We start from the raw sequence: 22,331 nt of genomic DNA, 5'->3' as shown, positions 1-22,331 counted from the left end.
AGGGATAAATCCATTGATTTAATTGCCACGCACTGGCACGCACCCTCTCGCATCGTCCTGCACTGTTCACGATGCGTTCACTCCAGTTTGCGCATCGTTCACGACTAGTTCATACCAATTTTGTCATGACAATGAGTGCCACAAATTTTGAACATTTCAAAATTCTCGCCAGGCATGGCACACATGCCACGCACCGTTCACGACACTTTCACGCCAGTTCACGACACTTTCACGCCAGTTCACGACAAAAGGCGTGACAATGCGTGCCACAAATGCGTGCAAGTGTCTGGGGGGCTCAAGTGGAGAGCAAAATTACTTTCCCAATGTCATATTCTCATTTAAAAGATACTTATAATTTTGTATGTAGAATTAAAAATATTGATCTTCAAAACTAAAAGTTAGTCAGTTTTGATGTTGAATCCTTATTTACCAAAGTCCCAGTGCAACAATGTCTTCAGTACCTGAGTAACAAAATCGATACATCAGATTTAGGTATATCTATACCTAATGATATTTTTATAAAGTTGATAGAATTGTGTTTCTGAGTCTTATTTTACTTGTAACGGTCAGTTTTTCTCTCAAATATATGGTCTTCCCATGGGTTCCTCTCTGTCTCCTGTTTTACCAAATATTTTTATGAAATTTTTTGAAGCAGAACTTTTACCTGACATTTTAGATTTTGACATTACATGGGTGAGACACGTTGATAATATTTTTGCTGTTGTTCAATGTTCTCTTAATATTGATACCTTTTTGGAGTCTTTAAAAAATCTCCATCTTTCAATTAAATTTAAAGTTGAAATATAAAATGATAATTAATTACCCTTCAGGGTTTATAGGAAAGAAACTCATTCAGATTCTTATATACATGCATTTTCAAACCATACAAGAACTACAAAATTAGGGGTTATTTCTAACTTATTTTTAAGGGCATATAAAGACTGTGACCATGAATTTCTTGAATATGAAATAAATCATCTTAAAAGGGTTTTCAAAAATCATGGGTATGATTCTGGGTTTATCAAAAAGTCAAACCTAAAAGCAAGGAAGACATATTATGTTGCAAAAGAAAAAGAACCATTTCTAAAAGTTGATTAATGTCTTCTTCTTATTCCTCAAACAAGCCAAGACAACAAATTACTTGACACCTGCCTAAAAAGTAGTAAACTAGTTGGGGTATATAAAAGTAATATAAATATTAAGGTGTTGATAAAATCAGGGAAAGGAAAGGCTGCCAAACAAGCATGTATATATAAACTACCATAAAAGAAATTAAATTTTAGTATATTATTAACGTCTTTCATATGTTAAGACATAAGATATGTAAATTGGTTAATTTATATTAATTACTTTTCCCTTATGTAATTACCCTTGACCCACTTTTAAATAGACCCTTTAACCTGTTACCCGTTGTTATCGGGAAAAAATGTTTACTTCGGGACTGACTTAGTTAGCCGAAGCAGTCTGGCAACGAATTGTCTCCGACTCGGAAGCCACACTCTCGTAGGAGATTTTAACCTTGTGCTTTTATCACTAGGACTTTGATGGATAAGATTTTCTCCTACTTTTAAAAGCCCTATGTACCAGCCATGATCGTGGTGTAGATTGATCCTTGGGAGTGACCTACCATGTTGAACAAAGTGCCGTGATTTGATGAAGTTCTACAACGCTCGTCCTCGTCGTGTCAAGAGGCTTGATCAAGAGCCAGAACATAACCTCTTAATATTGCCATTTGCCGCTCTGGAATTAATTACAGGTAAGGGTCAACTAGAGAGTGGGTCTCAAGTCAAGCCCTTTGTAAATTCCAGCTTAGGAAAGCTATTTCTTAAGTAAGGCCTTGCATGTCATTAATATATATGTAATCATCTATGAGCCAAATTTAAGTGTCTTGTGTCTTGGCATATATCCAGGTTAACGTTAGCAATTGTTTATCCTTTAGGGAGTGTCCAGTTAACATTATTCGATTGTTCTAGGTTAGCCAATAGCCATTTTATGTCAATTTGATTAAATGTGTATTTGATTGGTAAGCCAGGAATGATAGGCCATTTTAATAACCTTTAGTTCTGCTTGGTAATTTTAATTGATGACCTATCGAAATTTACAGGTGATTACCGAACTGAATGGAGACATTGTGTTATACCCACTACTTCGCATCTAGCTGTAATTACTTCAGGACCTCGGGCAGTTATTGAGAGCCTCTAATAGTTTATTTAAGTTGCTTATGTTTACTTAAGGGAAGTTCTCTATTTGTTAGTATATTGTTAATATACAAATTAATTATTTTATGTGTTTCCTTGGTGCCTATAGTTTTTACCAGTGTTTTTGGTGTCTCCTTGATAAGAATTTAGTTCATGGCGACCGTGACAGGATAGTTGCATGTTAGGTAATTAATTAAGAGGCTCTCAAAATTAGGTTGTACTAGTTTAGCTGTAGCTCACTCCCACGGGTTTTCTATTAACGATCTTTGTTGTTGGTGATTTTTTGTCAAGTAAGATATAATGTCAAATTTAAAATTGCTTATTACTCAGAGAAAGGTTATTCGTAAGAAAGTAACTGATGCCTTTAATAAATTGGGGTCCTATGCAAATTTTACTGCATCCCGGAAAATATCGGAAAAGTGTCTCCTGTTAAGTTACCAGAAGGGTTTGTTAGACTTGGATTCTAAAATTCAAAATTTAAAGTTTGAGGATAGTGCAGTTACAGAACTCGAATTAGAAGAGGAATGTTTGGGTTGTATTGATTATTTAGAGAAGATAGAGAGATGTTTGCCTTTACTTGAAGTTTCTCCTTCCCGTAGTGTCACGGACACAGCTCTTAGTTTACTAAAGCAGCCAACAGCGCCCCTCCCAAAATTTAGTAGCAAGGAAAATGAGGATTTCTTACAGTTTTTTGTAGAATTTGAGGCTACTACTGGTGTTTATAAATATCCCGATAGGGATTTGTTACTTTTGCTTAAACAGCAAGTTGAAGGTCGGGCTAAGGTTTTGCTGAATTCTCTTGAAGCAGATAAACAGAGTTACCAAGATGCTAAATCGCTCTTGATTAAAGCTTTTGCTTCGGAAGAAGTTAGGAAGTCTTCCACCGTTAAGAAACTAACAGAGTTGAAACTAAATCCAGGTGATGACCCATTTAATTATGTATCTAGGTTAAGGAATTTATGTGAGTCTACTAAGGTTTTGCAAATGTCCTCTGATGATTTTTTGACTTATTTTGCTTGGCTAGGTTTGAATGATGAATTTAGAAAAGAGTTAGTGCAAATTACTAATAAGACTTCTCCTTCAATTACGGAAATTTTGGATAACTTTTTTGTAGCTTGCGAGAGGTATGAAAACTCGAGAAAAGTGTCAAATGTTACGCCTTCAAAGTATTCCTTATCATGCAATGGTAGTGCTGAAAATGCTGATAGTTTTGCTAGTTTGGCAGTTAAAGTGCATTCTCCTAAGAATAAAGTCCTACCTAGTTGTTCGTTATGTTCTAAGGTTCATGGTAAGGATTTCAATCATTTACTATATAAATGTACAAAATTTCCTACTCCTCAGTCTAAAGTAGATAAATTGAAGTATTTTAAAGGCTGTTTGAAATGTGCTAGTTTTTCGCATCCCACTGCTAAATGTAATTTTAGGTTTAAACAAAAGTGTTTTAAATGTTTTGGCTGGCATTTTTCTTTTCTGTGTAACAAAGATAATTCATCTGATTGTAAGAAAAGTGAAGAAGCTATAGCAAGCACAGAAACAAATAATGGGGTTACAGTGTTCTCAAATTTCGTTAGTGACTCTGTTCTTCCTACTTTCACTTTTGGCATTGTTGGACGCTTGTATAGAGGTATAAAAGACAGTGGGTCTCAAAGTACTTTTGTTTCACAGAAATTAGCTGATACTTATGACTTTGAAACTATCAGAAATAATGTTAATCTTACAATTCATGGTTTCAATGGTGTTAAAACTTATCGGAGCAAGGTAGTTCAGGTGCCTATTACACTAGGAAATGGTCGTTATAAGATTCCAGCCATGGTTATTCCTGAAATAAAGATTAAGTTGAATTTGCCGATGCTCGGCACGGCAGTGAAGGGTTTTTTAGATAAAGGGTTTTCGTTTGCTGATGTGGGTCTTCATTCAAATATCCGGGAAGTAAAGGATATTGAATTTCTGCTTGGTTCTGATGCTGCTTATTGTATTCCAAGTAAAGACGTCCTGTTTGGAAAGGGTACTCTGTCAGTATATGTAGATTCCCCAATGGGCGTTATGTTGGTAGGCAATGTTCAAAGATTGATCGATAATATAGATTTTCTGCCATGTCATTCTATGTCTGTCAGTGCTAGTATTCCTAGTCCACCTAGTGTGGAGTCTTTTGTAAGTGTCCACACTCACTCGTTATTTGTTGCAGATTCTATCATACCTACTTTGGATGATGAGGTTCATGACCTTCACTATGATACTTTGAAAGTTAGTAGTAATTTTTCGGTTTTGAATGACAAGGGAAAGCTTATGGAGTGTAAACTACAAAAGGCAACAAATGAAATATTGGAGCTTGAATGCCCTAAATTCATTAATTATGACCAAACTATTTATGAGGAAGAGACTGTAGAACTGAATAAGCAGTTAGTTGATTATACTTTTAATAATATATCTAGAGAAGTAGATGGTAGGATTCGAGTTCCCTTACTTTGGAATGGTGAGGTATCACACTTGCTATCGAAAAATGAACATTTAGCAGAGGTAATTTTGAAGTCTAATTTTAGGAAGCTTAAAAATAATGTGGGTTATTTACATTTAATGGATCAGACTATTAAGGATCAAATAGCAGCTGGTATAATAAAACCTATTCATGATCTTGAACAATATAAAGCCCTGCACCCAGATTATGCTTTTCTTCCTCACATGGGAATTTTTAAGCCTGAGAGGGAGACGACTAAGTGTCGTGTAGTCTTTTTATCCAATTTGAGAGAGAATGAGAAAAATAAGAAACTAAGCCTCTCTCTCAACCAGTGTATGCATCCAGGTCCCACATTGAACCAAAAGCTATCCTCAGCTTTTCTTCATTTAAGGTTCGGTCAGAAATTGCTTACCTATGACTTGAAAAAAGCATTCAATATGCTTTCATTAAGTGAATCTGATCAGTCAAAATTGCTGTTTCTTTGGTATAAAAATGTTAAAGCTGGGGACTTTTCTGTTGTTGCTTATCGCAATGTGAGGCTGAGTTTTGGGTTGCGTTGTAGCCCGTTTTTGTTAATGCTTTCCTTATATTATATTTTAGCTTTTAAGGAAGAAAAGGATAAAGATTTGTCAGAATTAAAACATTTAATGTATACCTTGCTGTATATGGATAATGGTGCAATTACCATGGAAACTGGAGAGTCTTTAGAATGGGCTTATAATGAGCTGCCTCGCATTTTTGCTCCGTACAAATTCGAGGTTCAGCAGATTATCACTAATGATAATTCCTTACAAATTAAGATAGATGAAGACATGAAAACTCAGACCCCTGAAACTACAAAGTTGTTTGGTCTTGCATGGGACAGAGTAAGAGATGAAATATTTACAAAGCCTATTTGCCTTGATGGCAAGGCCACCACTAAACGTGCTGTTTTAGGAACAATTGCTTCTCAATTTGACATATATGGCTTTAACATGCCTATTTTAAACAGAAGCCGTTTGTTTATGCACAGGTTTCAGTGCAATAAAAACCTTGGTTGGGATGCATTGTTGCCATTAGAGCTTCAACGTGAATGGGGAAATATATGTAAACAAGCTAATGCTTCTCCTCCCATTAAGATAGGTAGATATGTCGGACCAAGGAATGGTACTTATAAGCTTATGGCTTATACTGATGCTAGTCACGACTTATATGGTTCAGTAATTTTTTTGCAGCACGTTGAATCTGGTAAGGTGAGTTTTGTTCAAGCTAAGAACCGTATGATTAACACTCAGCTGAAGAATAAGTCAATTCCTTCATTAGAGTTAAATGCCATTGTTTTGGGTGTCGAAACTCTCGTGGAACTGCAAAGAGATATCTCTGGACCTTCTTGCCTGAAACCTGTTAACATAGTAGAAATGGTTCTCTATGCTGATTCTCTTTGTGCCCTACACTGGCTTAATTCTTCCTCCCAGAAACTGGATAAAATGCAAAGGTGTTCAACTTTCGTAATGAATAGAATTGGTAATATTCAAAAATTGTGTCAACGATTTCCAATAAGATTCTGTTTCATTTCAGGGAAAGAGAATCCGGCCGACTGTGTTACTAGATGCCTCTCACATAAGCAGTTGTATAAAACTAATTTTCTCGTCGGTCCAGGCAAGAAGTTCGATGACCTCCCTGGTGTGGAACATGACATGACTTTTATTATTCCAAATCCCATGACTGTCACAGACTCTGGGTACCTCTCAAAGTTGAATGCACCTTTAGGGGCAGAACTTTCTCAAACTACTTTTTCTTCCTTAACAGGTTTTCCTGAATATGTTATTGATCCCTGCAATTATTCCAGCTTTCGTAAGTTGATTCTGATTTATTGAAGAATACTAGTAGGAATAAGAAACTGGAAGTCAAAGGCAGGTATATGTTCTCAAACCTCATCTGATACCAACACTAATCTCTTTGCAGAAGCTAGTAAGAGAGTTGTTATAACAGAGCAAAGGAAGTGGTTTCCAGAGATCTTTGCTTACTTTCAAAATAAGAATAGTTTTAATCTGAAGGCCATTCCTAACCTCATTACTCAGCTTAATATATTCATGGATGAAAATGGTATTCTTAGGGTTAAAAGCAAATTTAAGAAATGGTTTAGCAATAATGGTTTTCCTATTTTACTGCCGAGAGACAGTGCTTTGACGAAGCTAATTATTTTGGATGTTCATTTCAATCTGTTTCATGCAGGATGTTATTCAGTTCTAGCTGAAATACGACGACAATTTCATATCCCTAGGCATTTTTCGACCATCAAAAAAGCATTAAAACAATGTGTGCATTGTAGGCGTTTTTGTAATAGAACTTTCAAACTTAGTCAGAATTCATATAGGGAATTCAGGTCTAATTTACCATCCAAGCCATTTGCTAATGTTTTCATTGATCATATGGGTCCTTTCCATGTTAGGAAGAATAATGAAACTCAAAAAGTGTGGTTATTATGCATTACATGTACTTGGAGTAGGGCAGTGAATCTTAAAATTTGCAAGGATCTTGGTGTAAAAGAATTCTTGCGATCTTTACAGCTGCATTGTTTTGATTATGGAATCCCTGAATTATGCGTCAGTGATATGGGGACACAGCTTGTAGCTGGGGCTAATGTGATGCAGAACTTTTTAAGTGATCATGCTAGTCAGTTATATTTTGAAGAAAACAATATTCGCCCTATACAGTTTCAGCAATATTTTAAAGGATGCAGTAAGCTTGGATCTCTTGTTGAAGTTTGTGTCAAACAGGTTAAAAGATTGTTGTTTGGAAGTATAAAAAATCTTGTTTTATCTTATGATGACTTTGAATTTATTGTTTGCCACACTGTTCACCTTGTTAATAGGAGACCTATAGCCTTTAAGGAATCCCTTAGAGAAGAAGATTTAGACTTTATACCTGAACCAATTACACCTGAACAGTTAGTTAAGGGCTATGAACTGACTTCCATGAACCTCCTTCCAGAATTACAGGGTATACCAGATGAGGATCCTGACTGGCAACCTTGTGTAATTCCCAAACAGGTTAAAGATGAGTATATGAAATTAAGGAAAGTCAGAAATAATCTGTTATCAAAATATCATAACGAGTTTTTGGGTACACTGATTGACCAAGCTGTTGATAAAAAGGATAGATACCGACCTATTACACAGAGGGGTATTAAAATTGGGGATATTGTCCTACTGAAAGAGGTGCACACAAAACCTAACAATTATCCTATGGGTTTGGTGAAAGAATTGCAATATAACAGTATCGGTGAAGTTACAGGAGCATCGATACAAAAGGGTTCTACTAGGGAAGTCGTTAAAAGACACATTACAACACTAGTTCCTTTTCTTGAAAGATTAGATGATTCGGAACTTTCGTCGACTAATGATTCAGTTAAACTTTTATCAGAGCCTCCCCATGTCAAAAGAAAGGCTGCTATAGTTAGTGAGCCGAAGACCAGGGAGATTTTAACAGAGTGAAATGTTAGTGCATTGTTTATATTTTTAGATGCAATTTTTTGTACTAAAAAAGTTGCATCGCTGGTGGTGGACTAAAAGAAATTAAATTTTAGTATATTATTAACGTCTTTCATATGTTAAGACATAAGATATGTAAATTGGTTAATTTATATTAATTACTTTTCCCTTATGTAATTACCCTTGACCCACTTTTAAATAGACCCTTTAACCTGTTACCCGTTGTTATCGGGAAAAAATGTTTACTTCGGGACTGACTTAGTTAGCCGAAGCAGTCTGGCAACGAATTGTCTCCGACTCGGAAGCCACACTCTCGTAGGAGATTTTAACCTTGTGCTTTTATCACTAGGACTTTGATGGATAAGATTTTCTCCTACTTTTAAAAGCCCTATGTACCAGCCATGATCGTGGTGTAGATTGATCCTTGGGAGTGACCTACCATGTTGAACAAAGTGCCGTGATTTGATGAAGTTCTACAACGCTCGTCCTCGTCGTGTCAAGAGGCTTGATCAAGAGCCAGAACATAACCTCTTAATATTGCCATTTGCCGCTCTGGAATTAATTACAGGTAAGGGTCAACTAGAGAGTGGGTCTCAAGTCAAGCCCTTTGTAAATTCCAGCTTAGGAAAGCTATTTCTTAAGTAAGGCCTTGCATGTCATTAATATATATGTAATCATCTATGAGCCAAATTTAAGTGTCTTGTGTCTTGGCATATATCCAGGTTAACGTTAGCAATTGTTTATCCTTTAGGGAGTGTCCAGTTAACATTATTCGATTGTTCTAGGTTAGCCAATAGCCATTTTATGTCAATTTGATTAAATGTGTATTTGATTGGTAAGCCAGGAATGATAGGCCATTTTAATAACCTTTAGTTCTGCTTGGTAATTTTAATTGATGACCTATCGAAATTTACAGGTGATTACCGAACTGAATGGAGACATTGTGTTATACCCACTACTTCGCATCTAGCTGTAATTACTTCAGGACCTCGGGCAGTTATTGAGAGCCTCTAATAGTTTATTTAAGTTGCTTATGTTTACTTAAGGGAAGTTCTCTATTTGTTAGTATATTGTTAATATACAAATTAATTATTTTATGTGTTTCCTTGGTGCCTATAGTTTTTACCAGTGTTTTTGGTGTCTCCTTGATAAGAATTTAGTTCATGGCGACCGTGACAGGATAGTTGCATGTTAGGTAATTAATTAAGAGGCTCTCAAAATTAGGTTGTACTAGTTTAGCTGTAGCTCACTCCCACGGGTTTTCTATTAACGATCTTTGTTGTTGGTGATTTTTTGTCAAGTAAGATATAATGTCAAATTTAAAATTGCTTATTACTCAGAGAAAGGTTATTCGTAAGAAAGTAACTGATGCCTTTAATAAATTGGGGTCCTATGCAAATTTTACTGCATCCCGGAAAATATCGGAAAAGTGTCTCCTGTTAAGTTACCAGAAGGGTTTGTTAGACTTGGATTCTAAAATTCAAAATTTAAAGTTTGAGGATAGTGCAGTTACAGAACTCGAATTAGAAGAGGAATGTTTGGGTTGTATTGATTATTTAGAGAAGATAGAGAGATGTTTGCCTTTACTTGAAGTTTCTCCTTCCCGTAGTGTCACGGACACAGCTCTTAGTTTACTAAAGCAGCCAACAGCGCCCCTCCCAAAATTTAGTAGCAAGGAAAATGAGGATCTCTTACAGTTTTTTGTAGAATTTGAGGCTACTACTGGTGTTTATAAATATCCCGATAGGGATTTGTTACTTTTGCTTAAACAGCAAGTTGAAGGTCGGGCTAAGGTTTTGCTGAATTCTCTTGAAGCAGATAAACAGAGTTACCAAGATGCTAAATCGCTCTTGATTAAAGCTTTTGCTTCGGAAGAAGTTAGGAAGTCTTCCACCGTTAAGAAACTAACAGAGTTGAAACTAAATCCAGGTGATGACCCATTTAATTATGTATCTAGGTTAAGGAATTTATGTGAGTCTACTAAGGTTTTGCAAATGTCCTCTGATGATTTTTTGACTTATTTTGCTTGGCTAGGTTTGAATGATGAATTTAGAAAAGAGTTAGTGCAAATTACTAATAAGACTTCTCCTTCAATTACGGAAATTTTGGATAACTTTTTTGTAGCTTGCGAGAGGTATGAAAACTCGAGAAAAGTGTCAAATGTTACGCCTTCAAAGTATTCCTTATCATGCAATGGTAGTGCTGAAAATGCTGATAGTTTTGCTAGTTTGGCAGTTAAAGTGCATTCTCCTAAGAATAAAGTCCTACCTAGTTGTTCGTTATGTTCTAAGGTTCATGGTAAGGATTTCAATCATTTACTATATAAATGTACAAAATTTCCTACTCCTCAGTCTAAAGTAGATAAATTGAAGTATTTTAAAGGCTGTTTGAAATGTGCTAGTTTTTCGCATCCCACTGCTAAATGTAATTTTAGGTTTAAACAAAAGTGTTTTAAATGTTTTGGCTGGCATTTTTCTTTTCTGTGTAACAAAGATAATTCATCTGATTGTAAGAAAAGTGAAGAAGCTATAGCAAGCACAGAAACAAATAATGGGGTTACAGTGTTCTCAAATTTCGTTAGTGACTCTGTTCTTCCTACTTTCACTTTTGGCATTGTTGGACAAGAGCGCTTGTATAGAGGTATAAAAGACAGTGGGTCTCAAAGTACTTTTGTTTCACAGAAATTAGCTGATACTTATGACTTTGAAACTATCAGAAATAATGTTAATCTTACAATTCATGGTTTCAATGGTGTTAAAACTTATCGGAGCAAGGTAGTTCAGGTGCCTATTACACTAGGAAATGGTCGTTATAAGATTCCAGCCATGGTTATTCCTGAAATAAAGATTAAGTTGAATTTGCCGATGCTCGGCACGGCAGTGAAGGGTTTTTTAGATAAAGGGTTTTCGTTTGCTGATGTGGGTCTTCATTCAAATATCCGGGAAGTAAAGGATATTGAATTTCTGCTTGGTTCTGATGCTGCTTATTGTATTCCAAGTAAAGACGTCCTGTTTGGAAAGGGTACTCTGTCAGTATATGTAGATTCCCCAATGGGCGTTATGTTGGTAGGCAATGTTCAAAGATTGATCGATAATATAGATTTTCTGCCATGTCATTCTATGTCTGTCAGTGCTAGTATTCCTAGTCCACCTAGTGTGGAGTCTTTTGTAAGTGTCCACACTCACTCGTTATTTGTTGCAGATTCTATCATACCTACTTTGGATGATGAGGTTCATGACCTTCACTATGATACTTTGAAAGTTAGTAGTAATTTTTCGGTTTTGAATGACAAGGGAAAGCTTATGGAGTGTAAACTACAAAAGGCAACAAATGAAATATTGGAGCTTGAATGCCCTAAATTCATTAATTATGACCAAACTATTTATGAGGAAGAGACTGTAGAACTGAATAAGCAGTTAGTTGATTATACTTTTAATAATATATCTAGAGAAGTAGATGGTAGGATTCGAGTTCCCTTACTTTGGAATGGTGAGGTATCACACTTGCTATCGAAAAATGAACATTTAGCAGAGGTAATTTTGAAGTCTAATTTTAGGAAGCTTAAAAATAATGTGGGTTATTTACATTTAATGGATCAGACTATTAAGGATCAAATAGCAGCTGGTATAATAAAACCTATTCATGATCTTGAACAATATAAAGCCCTGCACCCAGATTATGCTTTTCTTCCTCACATGGGAATTTTTAAGCCTGAGAGGGAGACGACTAAGTGTCGTGTAGTCTTTTTATCCAATTTGAGAGAGAATGAGAAAAATAAGAAACTAAGCCTCTCTCTCAACCAGTGTATGCATCCAGGTCCCACATTGAACCAAAAGCTATCCTCAGCTTTTCTTCATTTAAGGTTCGGTCAGAAATTGCTTACCTATGACTTGAAAAAAGCATTCAATATGCTTTCATTAAGTGAATCTGATCAGTCAAAATTGCTGTTTCTTTGGTATAAAAATGTTAAAGCTGGGGACTTTTCTGTTGTTGCTTATCGCAATGTGAGGCTGAGTTTTGGGTTGCGTTGTAGCCCGTTTTTGTTAATGCTTTCCTTATATTATATTTTAGCTTTTAAGGAAGAAAAGGATAAAGATTTGTCAGAATTAAAACATTTAATGTATACCTTGCTGTATATGGATAATGGTGCAATTACCATGGAAACTGGAGAGTCTTTAGAATGGGCTTATAATGAGCTGCCTCGCATTTTTGCTCCGTACAAATTCGAGGTTCAGCAGATTATCACTAATGATAATTCCTTACAAATTAAGATAGATGAAGACATGAAAACTCAGACCCCTGAAACTACAAAGTTGTTTGGTCTTGCATGGGACAGAGTAAGAGATGAAATATTTACAAAGCCTATTTGCCTTGATGGCAAGGCCACCACTAAACGTGCTGTTTTAGGAACAATTGCTTCTCAATTTGACATATATGGCTTTAACATGCCTATTTTAAACAGAAGCCGTTTGTTTATGCACAGGTTTCAGTGCAATAAAAACCTTGGTTGGGATGCATTGTTGCCATTAGAGCTTCAACGTGAATGGGGAAATATATGTAAACAAGCTAATGCTTCTCCTCCCATTAAGATAGGTAGATATGTCGGACCAAGGAATGGTACTTATAAGCTTATGGCTTATACTGATGCTAGTCACGACTTATATGGTTCAGTAATTTTTTTGCAGCACGTTGAATCTGGTAAGGTGAGTTTTGTTCAAGCTAAGAACCGTATGATTAACACTCAGCTGAAGAATAAGTCAATTCCTTCATTAGAGTTAAATGCCATTGTTTTGGGTGTCGAAACTCTCGTGGAACTGCAAAGAGATATCTCTGGACCTTCTTGCCTGAAACCTGTTAACATAGTAGAAATGGTTCTCTATGCTGATTCTCTTTGTGCCCTACACTGGCTTAATTCTTCCTCCCAGAAACTGGATAAAATGCAAAGGTGTTCAACTTTCGTAATGAATAGAATTGGTAATATTCAAAAATTGTGTCAACGATTTCCAATAAGATTCTGTTTCATTTCAGGGAAAGAGAATCCGGCCGACTGTGTTACTAGATGCCTCTCACATAAGCAGTTGTATAAAACTAATTTTCTCGTCGGTCCAGGCAAGAAGTTCGATGACCTCCCTGGTGTGGAACATGACATGACTTTTATTATTCCAAATCCCATGACTGTCACAGACTCTGGGTACCTCTCAAAGTTGAATGCACCTTTAGGGGCAGAACTTTCTCAAACTACTTTTTCTTCCTTAACAGGTTTTCCTGAATATGTTATTGATCCCTGCAATTATTCCAGCTTTCGTAAGTTGATTCTGATTTATTGAAGAATACTAGTAGGAATAAGAAACTGGAAGTCAAAGGCAGGTATATGTTCTCAAACCTCATCTGATACCAACACTAATCTCTTTGCAGAAGCTAGTAAGAGAGTTGTTATAACAGAGCAAAGGAAGTGGTTTCCAGAGATCTTTGCTTACTTTCAAAATAAGAATAGTTTTAATCTGAAGGCCATTCCTAACCTCATTACTCAGCTTAATATATTCATGGATGAAAATGGTATTCTTAGGGTTAAAAGCAAATTTAAGAAATGGTTTAGCAATAATGGTTTTCCTATTTTACTGCCGAGAGACAGTGCTTTGACGAAGCTAATTATTTTGGATGTTCATTTCAATCTGTTTCATGCAGGATGTTATTCAGTTCTAGCTGAAATACGACGACAATTTCATATCCCTAGGCATTTTTCGACCATCAAAAAAGCATTAAAACAATGTGTGCATTGTAGGCGTTTTTGTAATAGAACTTTCAAACTTAGTCAGAATTCATATAGGGAATTCAGGTCTAATTTACCATCCAAGCCATTTGCTAATGTTTTCATTGATCATATGGGTCCTTTCCATGTTAGGAAGAATAATGAAACTCAAAAAGTGTGGTTATTATGCATTACATGTACTTGGAGTAGGGCAGTGAATCTTAAAATTTGCAAGGATCTTGGTGTAAAAGAATTCTTGCGATCTTTACAGCTGCATTGTTTTGATTATGGAATCCCTGAATTATGCGTCAGTGATATGGGGACACAGCTTGTAGCTGGGGCTAATGTGATGCAGAACTTTTTAAGTGATCATGCTAGTCAGTTATATTTTGAAGAAAACAATATTCGCCCTATACAGTTTCAGCAATATTTTAAAGGATGCAGTAAGCTTGGATCTCTTGTTGAAGTTTGTGTCAAACAGGTTAAAAGATTGTTGTTTGGAAGTATAAAAAATCTTGTTTTATCTTATGATGACTTTGAATTTATTGTTTGCCACACTGTTCACCTTGTTAATAGGAGACCTATAGCCTTTAAGGAATCCCTTAGAGAAGAAGATTTAGACTTTATACCTGAACCAATTACACCTGAACAGTTAGTTAAGGGCTATGAACTGACTTCCATGAACCTCCTTCCAGAATTACAGGGTATACCAGATGAGGATCCTGACTGGCAACCTTGTGTAATTCCCAAACAGGTTAAAGATGAGTATATGAAATTAAGGAAAGTCAGAAATAATCTGTTATCAAAATATCATAACGAGTTTTTGGGTACACTGATTGACCAAGCTGTTGATAAAAAGGATAGATACCGACCTATTACACAGAGGGGTATTAAAATTGGGGATATTGTCCTACTGAAAGAGGTGCACACAAAACCTAACAATTATCCTATGGGTTTGGTGAAAGAATTGCAATATAACAGTATCGGTGAAGTTACAGGAGCATCGATACAAAAGGGTTCTACTAGGGAAGTCGTTAAAAGACACATTACAACACTAGTTCCTTTTCTTGAAAGATTAGATGATTCGGAACTTTCGTCGACTAATGATTCAGTTAAACTTTTATCAGAGCCTCCCCATGTCAAAAGAAAGGCTGCTATAGTTAGTGAGCCGAAGACCAGGGAGATTTTAACAGAGTGAAATGTTAGTGCATTGTTTATATTTTTAGATGCAATTTTTTGTACTAAAAAAGTTGCATCGCTGGTGGTGGACTAAAAGAAATTAAATTTTAGTATATTATTAACGTCTTTCATATGTTAAGACATAAGATATGTAAATTGGTTAATTTATATTAATTACTTTTCCCTTATGTAATTACCCTTGACCCACTTTTAAATAGACCCTTTAACCTGTTACCCGTTGTTATCGGGAAAAAATGTTTACTTCGGGACTGACTTAGTTAGCCGAAGCAGTCTGGCAACGAATTGTCTCCGACTCGGAAGCCACACTCTCGTAGGAGATTTTAACCTTGTGCTTTTATCACTAGGACTTTGATGGATAAGATTTTCTCCTACTTTTAAAAGCCCTATGTACCAGCCATGATCGTGGTGTAGATTGATCCTTGGGAGTGACCTACCATGTTGAACAAAGTGCCGTGATTTGATGAAGTTCTACAACGCTCGTCCTCGTCGTGTCAAGAGGCTTGATCAAGAGCCAGAACATAACCTCTTAATATTGCCATTTGCCGCTCTGGAATTAATTACAGGTAAGGGTCAACTAGAGAGTGGGTCTCAAGTCAAGCCCTTTGTAAATTCCAGCTTAGGAAAGCTATTTCTTAAGTAAGGCCTTGCATGTCATTAATATATATGTAATCATCTATGAGCCAAATTTAAGTGTCTTGTGTCTTGGCATATATCCAGGTTAACGTTAGCAATTGTTTATCCTTTAGGGAGTGTCCAGTTAACATTATTCGATTGTTCTAGGTTAGCCAATAGCCATTTTATGTCAATTTGATTAAATGTGTATTTGATTGGTAAGCCAGGAATGATAGGCCATTTTAATAACCTTTAGTTCTGCTTGGTAATTTTAATTGATGACCTATCGAAATTTACAGGTGATTACCGAACTGAATGGAGACATTGTGTTATACCCACTACTTCGCATCTAGCTGTAATTACTTCAGGACCTCGGGCAGTTATTGAGAGCCTCTAATAGTTTATTTAAGTTGCTTATGTTTACTTAAGGGAAGTTCTCTATTTGTTAGTATATTGTTAATATACAAATTAATTATTTTATGTGTTTCCTTGGTGCCTATAGTTTTTACCAGTGTTTTTGGTGTCTCCTTGATAAGAATTTAGTTCATGGCGACCGTGACAGGATAGTTGCATGTTAGGTAATTAATTAAGAGGCTCTCAAAATTAGGTTGTACTAGTTTAGCTGTAGCTCACTCCCACGGGTTTTCTATTAACGATCTTTGTTGTTGGTGATTTTTTGTCAAGTAAGATATAATGTCAAATTTAAAATTGCTTATTACTCAGAGAAAGGTTATTCGTAAGAAAGTAACTGATGCCTTTAATAAATTGGGGTCCTATGCAAATTTTACTGCATCCCGGAAAATATCGGAAAAGTGTCTCCTGTTAAGTTACCAGAAGGGTTTGTTAGACTTGGATTCTAAAATTCAAAATTTAAAGTTTGAGGATAGTGCAGTTACAGAACTCGAATTAGAAGAGGAATGTTTGGGTTGTATTGATTATTTAGAGAAGATAGAGAGATGTTTGCCTTTACTTGAAGTTTCTCCTTCCCGTAGTGTCACGGACACAGCTCTTAGTTTACTAAAGCAGCCAACAGCGCCCCTCCCAAAATTTAGTAGCAAGGAAAATGAGGATCTCTTACAGTTTTTTGTAGAATTTGAGGCTACTACTGGTGTTTATAAATATCCCGATAGGGATTTGTTACTTTTGCTTAAACAGCAAGTTGAAGGTCGGGCTAAGGTTTTGCTGAATTCTCTTGAAGCAGATAAACAGAGTTACCAAGATGCTAAATCGCTCTTGATTAAAGCTTTTGCTTCGGAAGAAGTTAGGAAGTCTTCCACCGTTAAGAAACTAACAGAGTTGAAACTAAATCCAGGTGATGACCCATTTAATTATGTATCTAGGTTAAGGAATTTATGTGAGTCTACTAAGGTTTTGCAAATGTCCTCTGATGATTTTTTGACTTATTTTGCTTGGCTAGGTTTGAATGATGAATTTAGAAAAGAGTTAGTGCAAATTACTAATAAGACTTCTCCTTCAATTACGGAAATTTTGGATAACTTTTTTGTAGCTTGCGAGAGGTATGAAAACTCGAGAAAAGTGTCAAATGTTACGCCTTCAAAGTATTCCTTATCATGCAATGGTAGTGCTGAAAATGCTGATAGTTTTGCTAGTTTGGCAGTTAAAGTGCATTCTCCTAAGAATAAAGTCCTACCTAGTTGTTCGTTATGTTCTAAGGTTCATGGTAAGGATTTCAATCATTTACTATATAAATGTACAAAATTTCCTACTCCTCAGTCTAAAGTAGATAAATTGAAGTATTTTAAAGGCTGTTTGAAATGTGCTAGTTTTTCGCATCCCACTGCTAAATGTAATTTTAGGTTTAAACAAAAGTGTTTTAAATGTTTTGGCTGGCATTTTTCTTTTCTGTGTAACAAAGATAATTCATCTGATTGTAAGAAAAGTGAAGAAGCTATAGCAAGCACAGAAACAAATAATGGGGTTACAGTGTTCTCAAATTTCGTTAGTGACTCTGTTCTTCCTACTTTCACTTTTGGCATTGTTGGACAAGAGCGCTTGTATAGAGGTATAAAAGACAGTGGGTCTCAAAGTACTTTTGTTTCACAGAAATTAGCTGATACTTATGACTTTGAAACTATCAGAAATAATGTTAATCTTACAATTCATGGTTTCAATGGTGTTAAAACTTATCGGAGCAAGGTAGTTCAGGTGCCTATTACACTAGGAAATGGTCGTTATAAGATTCCAGCCATGGTTATTCCTGAAATAAAGATTAAGTTGAATTTGCCGATGCTCGGCACGGCAGTGAAGGGTTTTTTAGATAAAGGGTTTTCGTTTGCTGATGTGGGTCTTCATTCAAATATCCGGGAAGTAAAGGATATTGAATTTCTGCTTGGTTCTGATGCTGCTTATTGTATTCCAAGTAAAGACGTCCTGTTTGGAAAGGGTACTCTGTCAGTATATGTAGATTCCCCAATGGGCGTTATGTTGGTAGGCAATGTTCAAAGATTGATCGATAATATAGATTTTCTGCCATGTCATTCTATGTCTGTCAGTGCTAGTATTCCTAGTCCACCTAGTGTGGAGTCTTTTGTAAGTGTCCACACTCACTCGTTATTTGTTGCAGATTCTATCATACCTACTTTGGATGATGAGGTTCATGACCTTCACTATGATACTTTGAAAGTTAGTAGTAATTTTTCGGTTTTGAATGACAAGGGAAAGCTTATGGAGTGTAAACTACAAAAGGCAACAAATGAAATATTGGAGCTTGAATGCCCTAAATTCATTAATTATGACCAAACTATTTATGAGGAAGAGACTGTAGAACTGAATAAGCAGTTAGTTGATTATACTTTTAATAATATATCTAGAGAAGTAGATGGTAGGATTCGAGTTCCCTTACTTTGGAATGGTGAGGTATCACACTTGCTATCGAAAAATGAACATTTAGCAGAGGTAATTTTGAAGTCTAATTTTAGGAAGCTTAAAAATAATGTGGGTTATTTACATTTAATGGATCAGACTATTAAGGATCAAATAGCAGCTGGTATAATAAAACCTATTCATGATCTTGAACAATATAAAGCCCTGCACCCAGATTATGCTTTTCTTCCTCACATGGGAATTTTTAAGCCTGAGAGGGAGACGACTAAGTGTCGTGTAGTCTTTTTATCCAATTTGAGAGAGAATGAGAAAAATAAGAAACTAAGCCTCTCTCTCAACCAGTGTATGCATCCAGGTCCCACATTGAACCAAAAGCTATCCTCAGCTTTTCTTCATTTAAGGTTCGGTCAGAAATTGCTTACCTATGACTTGAAAAAAGCATTCAATATGCTTTCATTAAGTGAATCTGATCAGTCAAAATTGCTGTTTCTTTGGTATAAAAATGTTAAAGCTGGGGACTTTTCTGTTGTTGCTTATCGCAATGTGAGGCTGAGTTTTGGGTTGCGTTGTAGCCCGTTTTTGTTAATGCTTTCCTTATATTATATTTTAGCTTTTAAGGAAGAAAAGGATAAAGATTTGTCAGAATTAAAACATTTAATGTATACCTTGCTGTATATGGATAATGGTGCAATTACCATGGAAACTGGAGAGTCTTTAGAATGGGCTTATAATGAGCTGCCTCGCATTTTTGCTCCGTACAAATTCGAGGTTCAGCAGATTATCACTAATGATAATTCCTTACAAATTAAGATAGATGAAGACATGAAAACTCAGACCCCTGAAACTACAAAGTTGTTTGGTCTTGCATGGGACAGAGTAAGAGATGAAATATTTACAAAGCCTATTTGCCTTGATGGCAAGGCCACCACTAAACGTGCTGTTTTAGGAACAATTGCTTCTCAATTTGACATATATGGCTTTAACATGCCTATTTTAAACAGAAGCCGTTTGTTTATGCACAGGTTTCAGTGCAATAAAAACCTTGGTTGGGATGCATTGTTGCCATTAGAGCTTCAACGTGAATGGGGAAATATATGTAAACAAGCTAATGCTTCTCCTCCCATTAAGATAGGTAGATATGTCGGACCAAGGAATGGTACTTATAAGCTTATGGCTTATACTGATGCTAGTCACGACTTATATGGTTCAGTAATTTTTTTGCAGCACGTTGAATCTGGTAAGGTGAGTTTTGTTCAAGCTAAGAACCGTATGATTAACACTCAGCTGAAGAATAAGTCAATTCCTTCATTAGAGTTAAATGCCATTGTTTTGGGTGTCGAAACTCTCGTGGAACTGCAAAGAGATATCTCTGGACCTTCTTGCCTGAAACCTGTTAACATAGTAGAAATGGTTCTCTATGCTGATTCTCTTTGTGCCCTACACTGGCTTAATTCTTCCTCCCAGAAACTGGATAAAATGCAAAGGTGTTCAACTTTCGTAATGAATAGAATTGGTAATATTCAAAAATTGTGTCAACGATTTCCAATAAGATTCTGTTTCATTTCAGGGAAAGAGAATCCGGCCGACTGTGTTACTAGATGCCTCTCACATAAGCAGTTGTATAAAACTAATTTTCTCGTCGGTCCAGGCAAGAAGTTCGATGACCTCCCTGGTGTGGAACATGACATGACTTTTATTATTCCAAATCCCATGACTGTCACAGACTCTGGGTACCTCTCAAAGTTGAATGCACCTTTAGGGGCAGAACTTTCTCAAACTACTTTTTCTTCCTTAACAGGTTTTCCTGAATATGTTATTGATCCCTGCAATTATTCCAGCTTTCGTAAGTTGATTCTGATTTATTGAAGAATACTAGTAGGAATAAGAAACTGGAAGTCAAAGGCAGGTATATGTTCTCAAACCTCATCTGATACCAACACTAATCTCTTTGCAGAAGCTAGTAAGAGAGTTGTTATAACAGAGCAAAGGAAGTGGTTTCCAGAGATCTTTGCTTACTTTCAAAATAAGAATAGTTTTAATCTGAAGGCCATTCCTAACCTCATTACTCAGCTTAATATATTCATGGATGAAAATGGTATTCTTAGGGTTAAAAGCAAATTTAAGAAATGGTTTAGCAATAATGGTTTTCCTATTTTACTGCCGAGAGACAGTGCTTTGACGAAGCTAATTATTTTGGATGTTCATTTCAATCTGTTTCATGCAGGATGTTATTCAGTTCTAGCTGAAATACGACGACAATTTCATATCCCTAGGCATTTTTCGACCATCAAAAAAGCATTAAAACAATGTGTGCATTGTAGGCGTTTTTGTAATAGAACTTTCAAACTTAGTCAGAATTCATATAGGGAATTCAGGTCTAATTTACCATCCAAGCCATTTGCTAATGTTTTCATTGATCATATGGGTCCTTTCCATGTTAGGAAGAATAATGAAACTCAAAAAGTGTGGTTATTATGCATTACATGTACTTGGAGTAGGGCAGTGAATCTTAAAATTTGCAAGGATCTTGGTGTAAAAGAATTCTTGCGATCTTTACAGCTGCATTGTTTTGATTATGGAATCCCTGAATTATGCGTCAGTGATATGGGGACACAGCTTGTAGCTGGGGCTAATGTGATGCAGAACTTTTTAAGTGATCATGCTAGTCAGTTATATTTTGAAGAAAACAATATTCGCCCTATACAGTTTCAGCAATATTTTAAAGGATGCAGTAAGCTTGGATCTCTTGTTGAAGTTTGTGTCAAACAGGTTAAAAGATTGTTGTTTGGAAGTATAAAAAATCTTGTTTTATCTTATGATGACTTTGAATTTATTGTTTGCCACACTGTTCACCTTGTTAATAGGAGACCTATAGCCTTTAAGGAATCCCTTAGAGAAGAAGATTTAGACTTTATACCTGAACCAATTACACCTGAACAGTTAGTTAAGGGCTATGAACTGACTTCCATGAACCTCCTTCCAGAATTACAGGGTATACCAGATGAGGATCCTGACTGGCAACCTTGTGTAAATCCCAAACAGGTTAAAGATGAGTATATGAAATTAAGGAAAGTCAGAAGTAATCTGTTATCAAAATATCATAACGAGTTTTTGGGTACACTGATTGACCAAGCTGTTGATAAAAAGGATAGATACCGACCTATTACACAGAGGGGTATTAAAATTGGGGATATTGTCCTACTGAAAGAGGTGCACACAAAACCTAACAATTATCCTATGGGTTTGGTGAAAGAATTGCAATATAACAGTATCGGTGAAGTTACAGGAGCATCGATACAAAAGGGTTCTACTAGGGAAGTCGTTAAAAGACACCTTACAACACTAGTTCCTTTTCTTGAAAGATTAGATGATTCGGAACTTTCGTCGACTAATGATTCAGTTAAACTTTTATCAGAGCCTCCCCATGTCAAAAGAAAGGCTGCTATAGTTAGTGAGCCGAAGACCAGGGAGATTTTAACAGAGTGAAATGTTAGTGCATTGTTTATATTTTTAGATGCAATTTTTTGTACTAAAAAAGTTGCATCGCTGGTGGTGGACTAAAAGAAATTAAATTTTAGTATATTATTAACGTCTTTCATATGTTAAGACATAAGATATGTAAATTGGTTAATTTATATTAATTACTTTTCCCTTATGTAATTACCCTTGACCCACTTTTAAATAGACCCTTTAACCTGTTACCCGTTGTTATCGGGAAAAAATGTTTACTTCGGGACTGACTTAGTTAGCCGAAGCAGTCTGGCAACGAATTGTCTCCGACTCGGAAGCCACACTCTCGT

General features: G+C 35.9%; 2 protein-coding genes and 2 long non-coding RNA genes across 4 annotated transcripts in view; all 4 read left to right on the top strand.

Moving 5' to 3' along the window:
* Positions 1-1,270: 1,270 nt before the first annotated feature.
* On the top strand, positions 1,271-2,282 carry LOC137626608 (uncharacterized). The gene is made up of 2 exons (XR_011041066.1): positions 1,271-1,756; positions 2,105-2,282. It is a non-coding gene; the product is annotated as an uncharacterized lncRNA (long non-coding RNA).
* A 5,409-nt stretch (positions 2,283-7,691) lies between these two features.
* On the top strand, positions 7,692-15,073 carry LOC137626825 (uncharacterized). Its single transcript, XM_068357814.1, has 6 exons — positions 7,692-8,694; positions 9,043-13,430; positions 13,542-13,682; positions 13,812-14,050; positions 14,357-14,614; positions 14,759-15,073. Exons 2-6 carry the CDS (start codon positions 9,437-9,439, stop codon positions 15,071-15,073), a joined length of 4,947 nt encoding a protein of 1,648 aa, XP_068213915.1. The 5' UTR covers positions 7,692-8,694; positions 9,043-9,436.
* On the top strand, positions 14,636-20,397 carry LOC137626824 (uncharacterized). The gene is made up of 2 exons (XM_068357813.1): positions 14,636-15,638; positions 15,987-20,397. The coding sequence occupies exon 2, from the start codon at positions 16,381-16,383 to the stop codon at positions 20,395-20,397; it is 4,017 nt and encodes a 1,338-aa protein (XP_068213914.1). The 5' UTR covers positions 14,636-15,638; positions 15,987-16,380.
* Positions 20,398-21,997: 1,600 nt separating this feature from the next.
* Positions 21,998-22,331, top strand: part of LOC137626607 (uncharacterized) — a 1,111-nt gene continuing 777 nt past the window's right edge. The window contains exon 1 of the long non-coding RNA XR_011041065.1: positions 21,998-22,331. This exon is cut by the window's right edge and continues 251 nt beyond it. This is a non-coding gene — a long non-coding RNA (uncharacterized lncRNA).

This window comes from Palaemon carinicauda, chromosome 34 (genome assembly GCF_036898095.1).
Source record: "Palaemon carinicauda isolate YSFRI2023 chromosome 34, ASM3689809v2, whole genome shotgun sequence".
Taxonomy (NCBI): Eukaryota; Metazoa; Arthropoda; class Malacostraca; order Decapoda; family Palaemonidae; genus Palaemon; species Palaemon carinicauda.
Note: the sequence above shows the minus strand (reverse complement) of the source record. Positions and strands in the feature narration are given on the sequence as shown.

Bases quoted from the DNA above. Each gene is read 5' to 3' on its own strand.
- LOC137626825 (XM_068357814.1), top strand. From the start codon at position 9,437: ATGTCAAATTTAAAATTGCTTATTACTCAGAGAAAGGTTATTCGTAAG. The intron at 13,431-13,541 runs GTAAGTTGATTC...ATCTCTTTGCAG, and splicing joins CTGCAATTATTCCAGCTTTC to AAGCTAGTAAGAGAGTTGTT. The intron at 14,615-14,758 runs GTAATTCCCAAA...CCTATTACACAG, and splicing joins ATCCTGACTGGCAACCTTGT to AGGGGTATTAAAATTGGGGA.
- LOC137626824 (XM_068357813.1), top strand. From the start codon at position 16,381: ATGTCAAATTTAAAATTGCTTATTACTCAGAGAAAGGTTATTCGTAAG.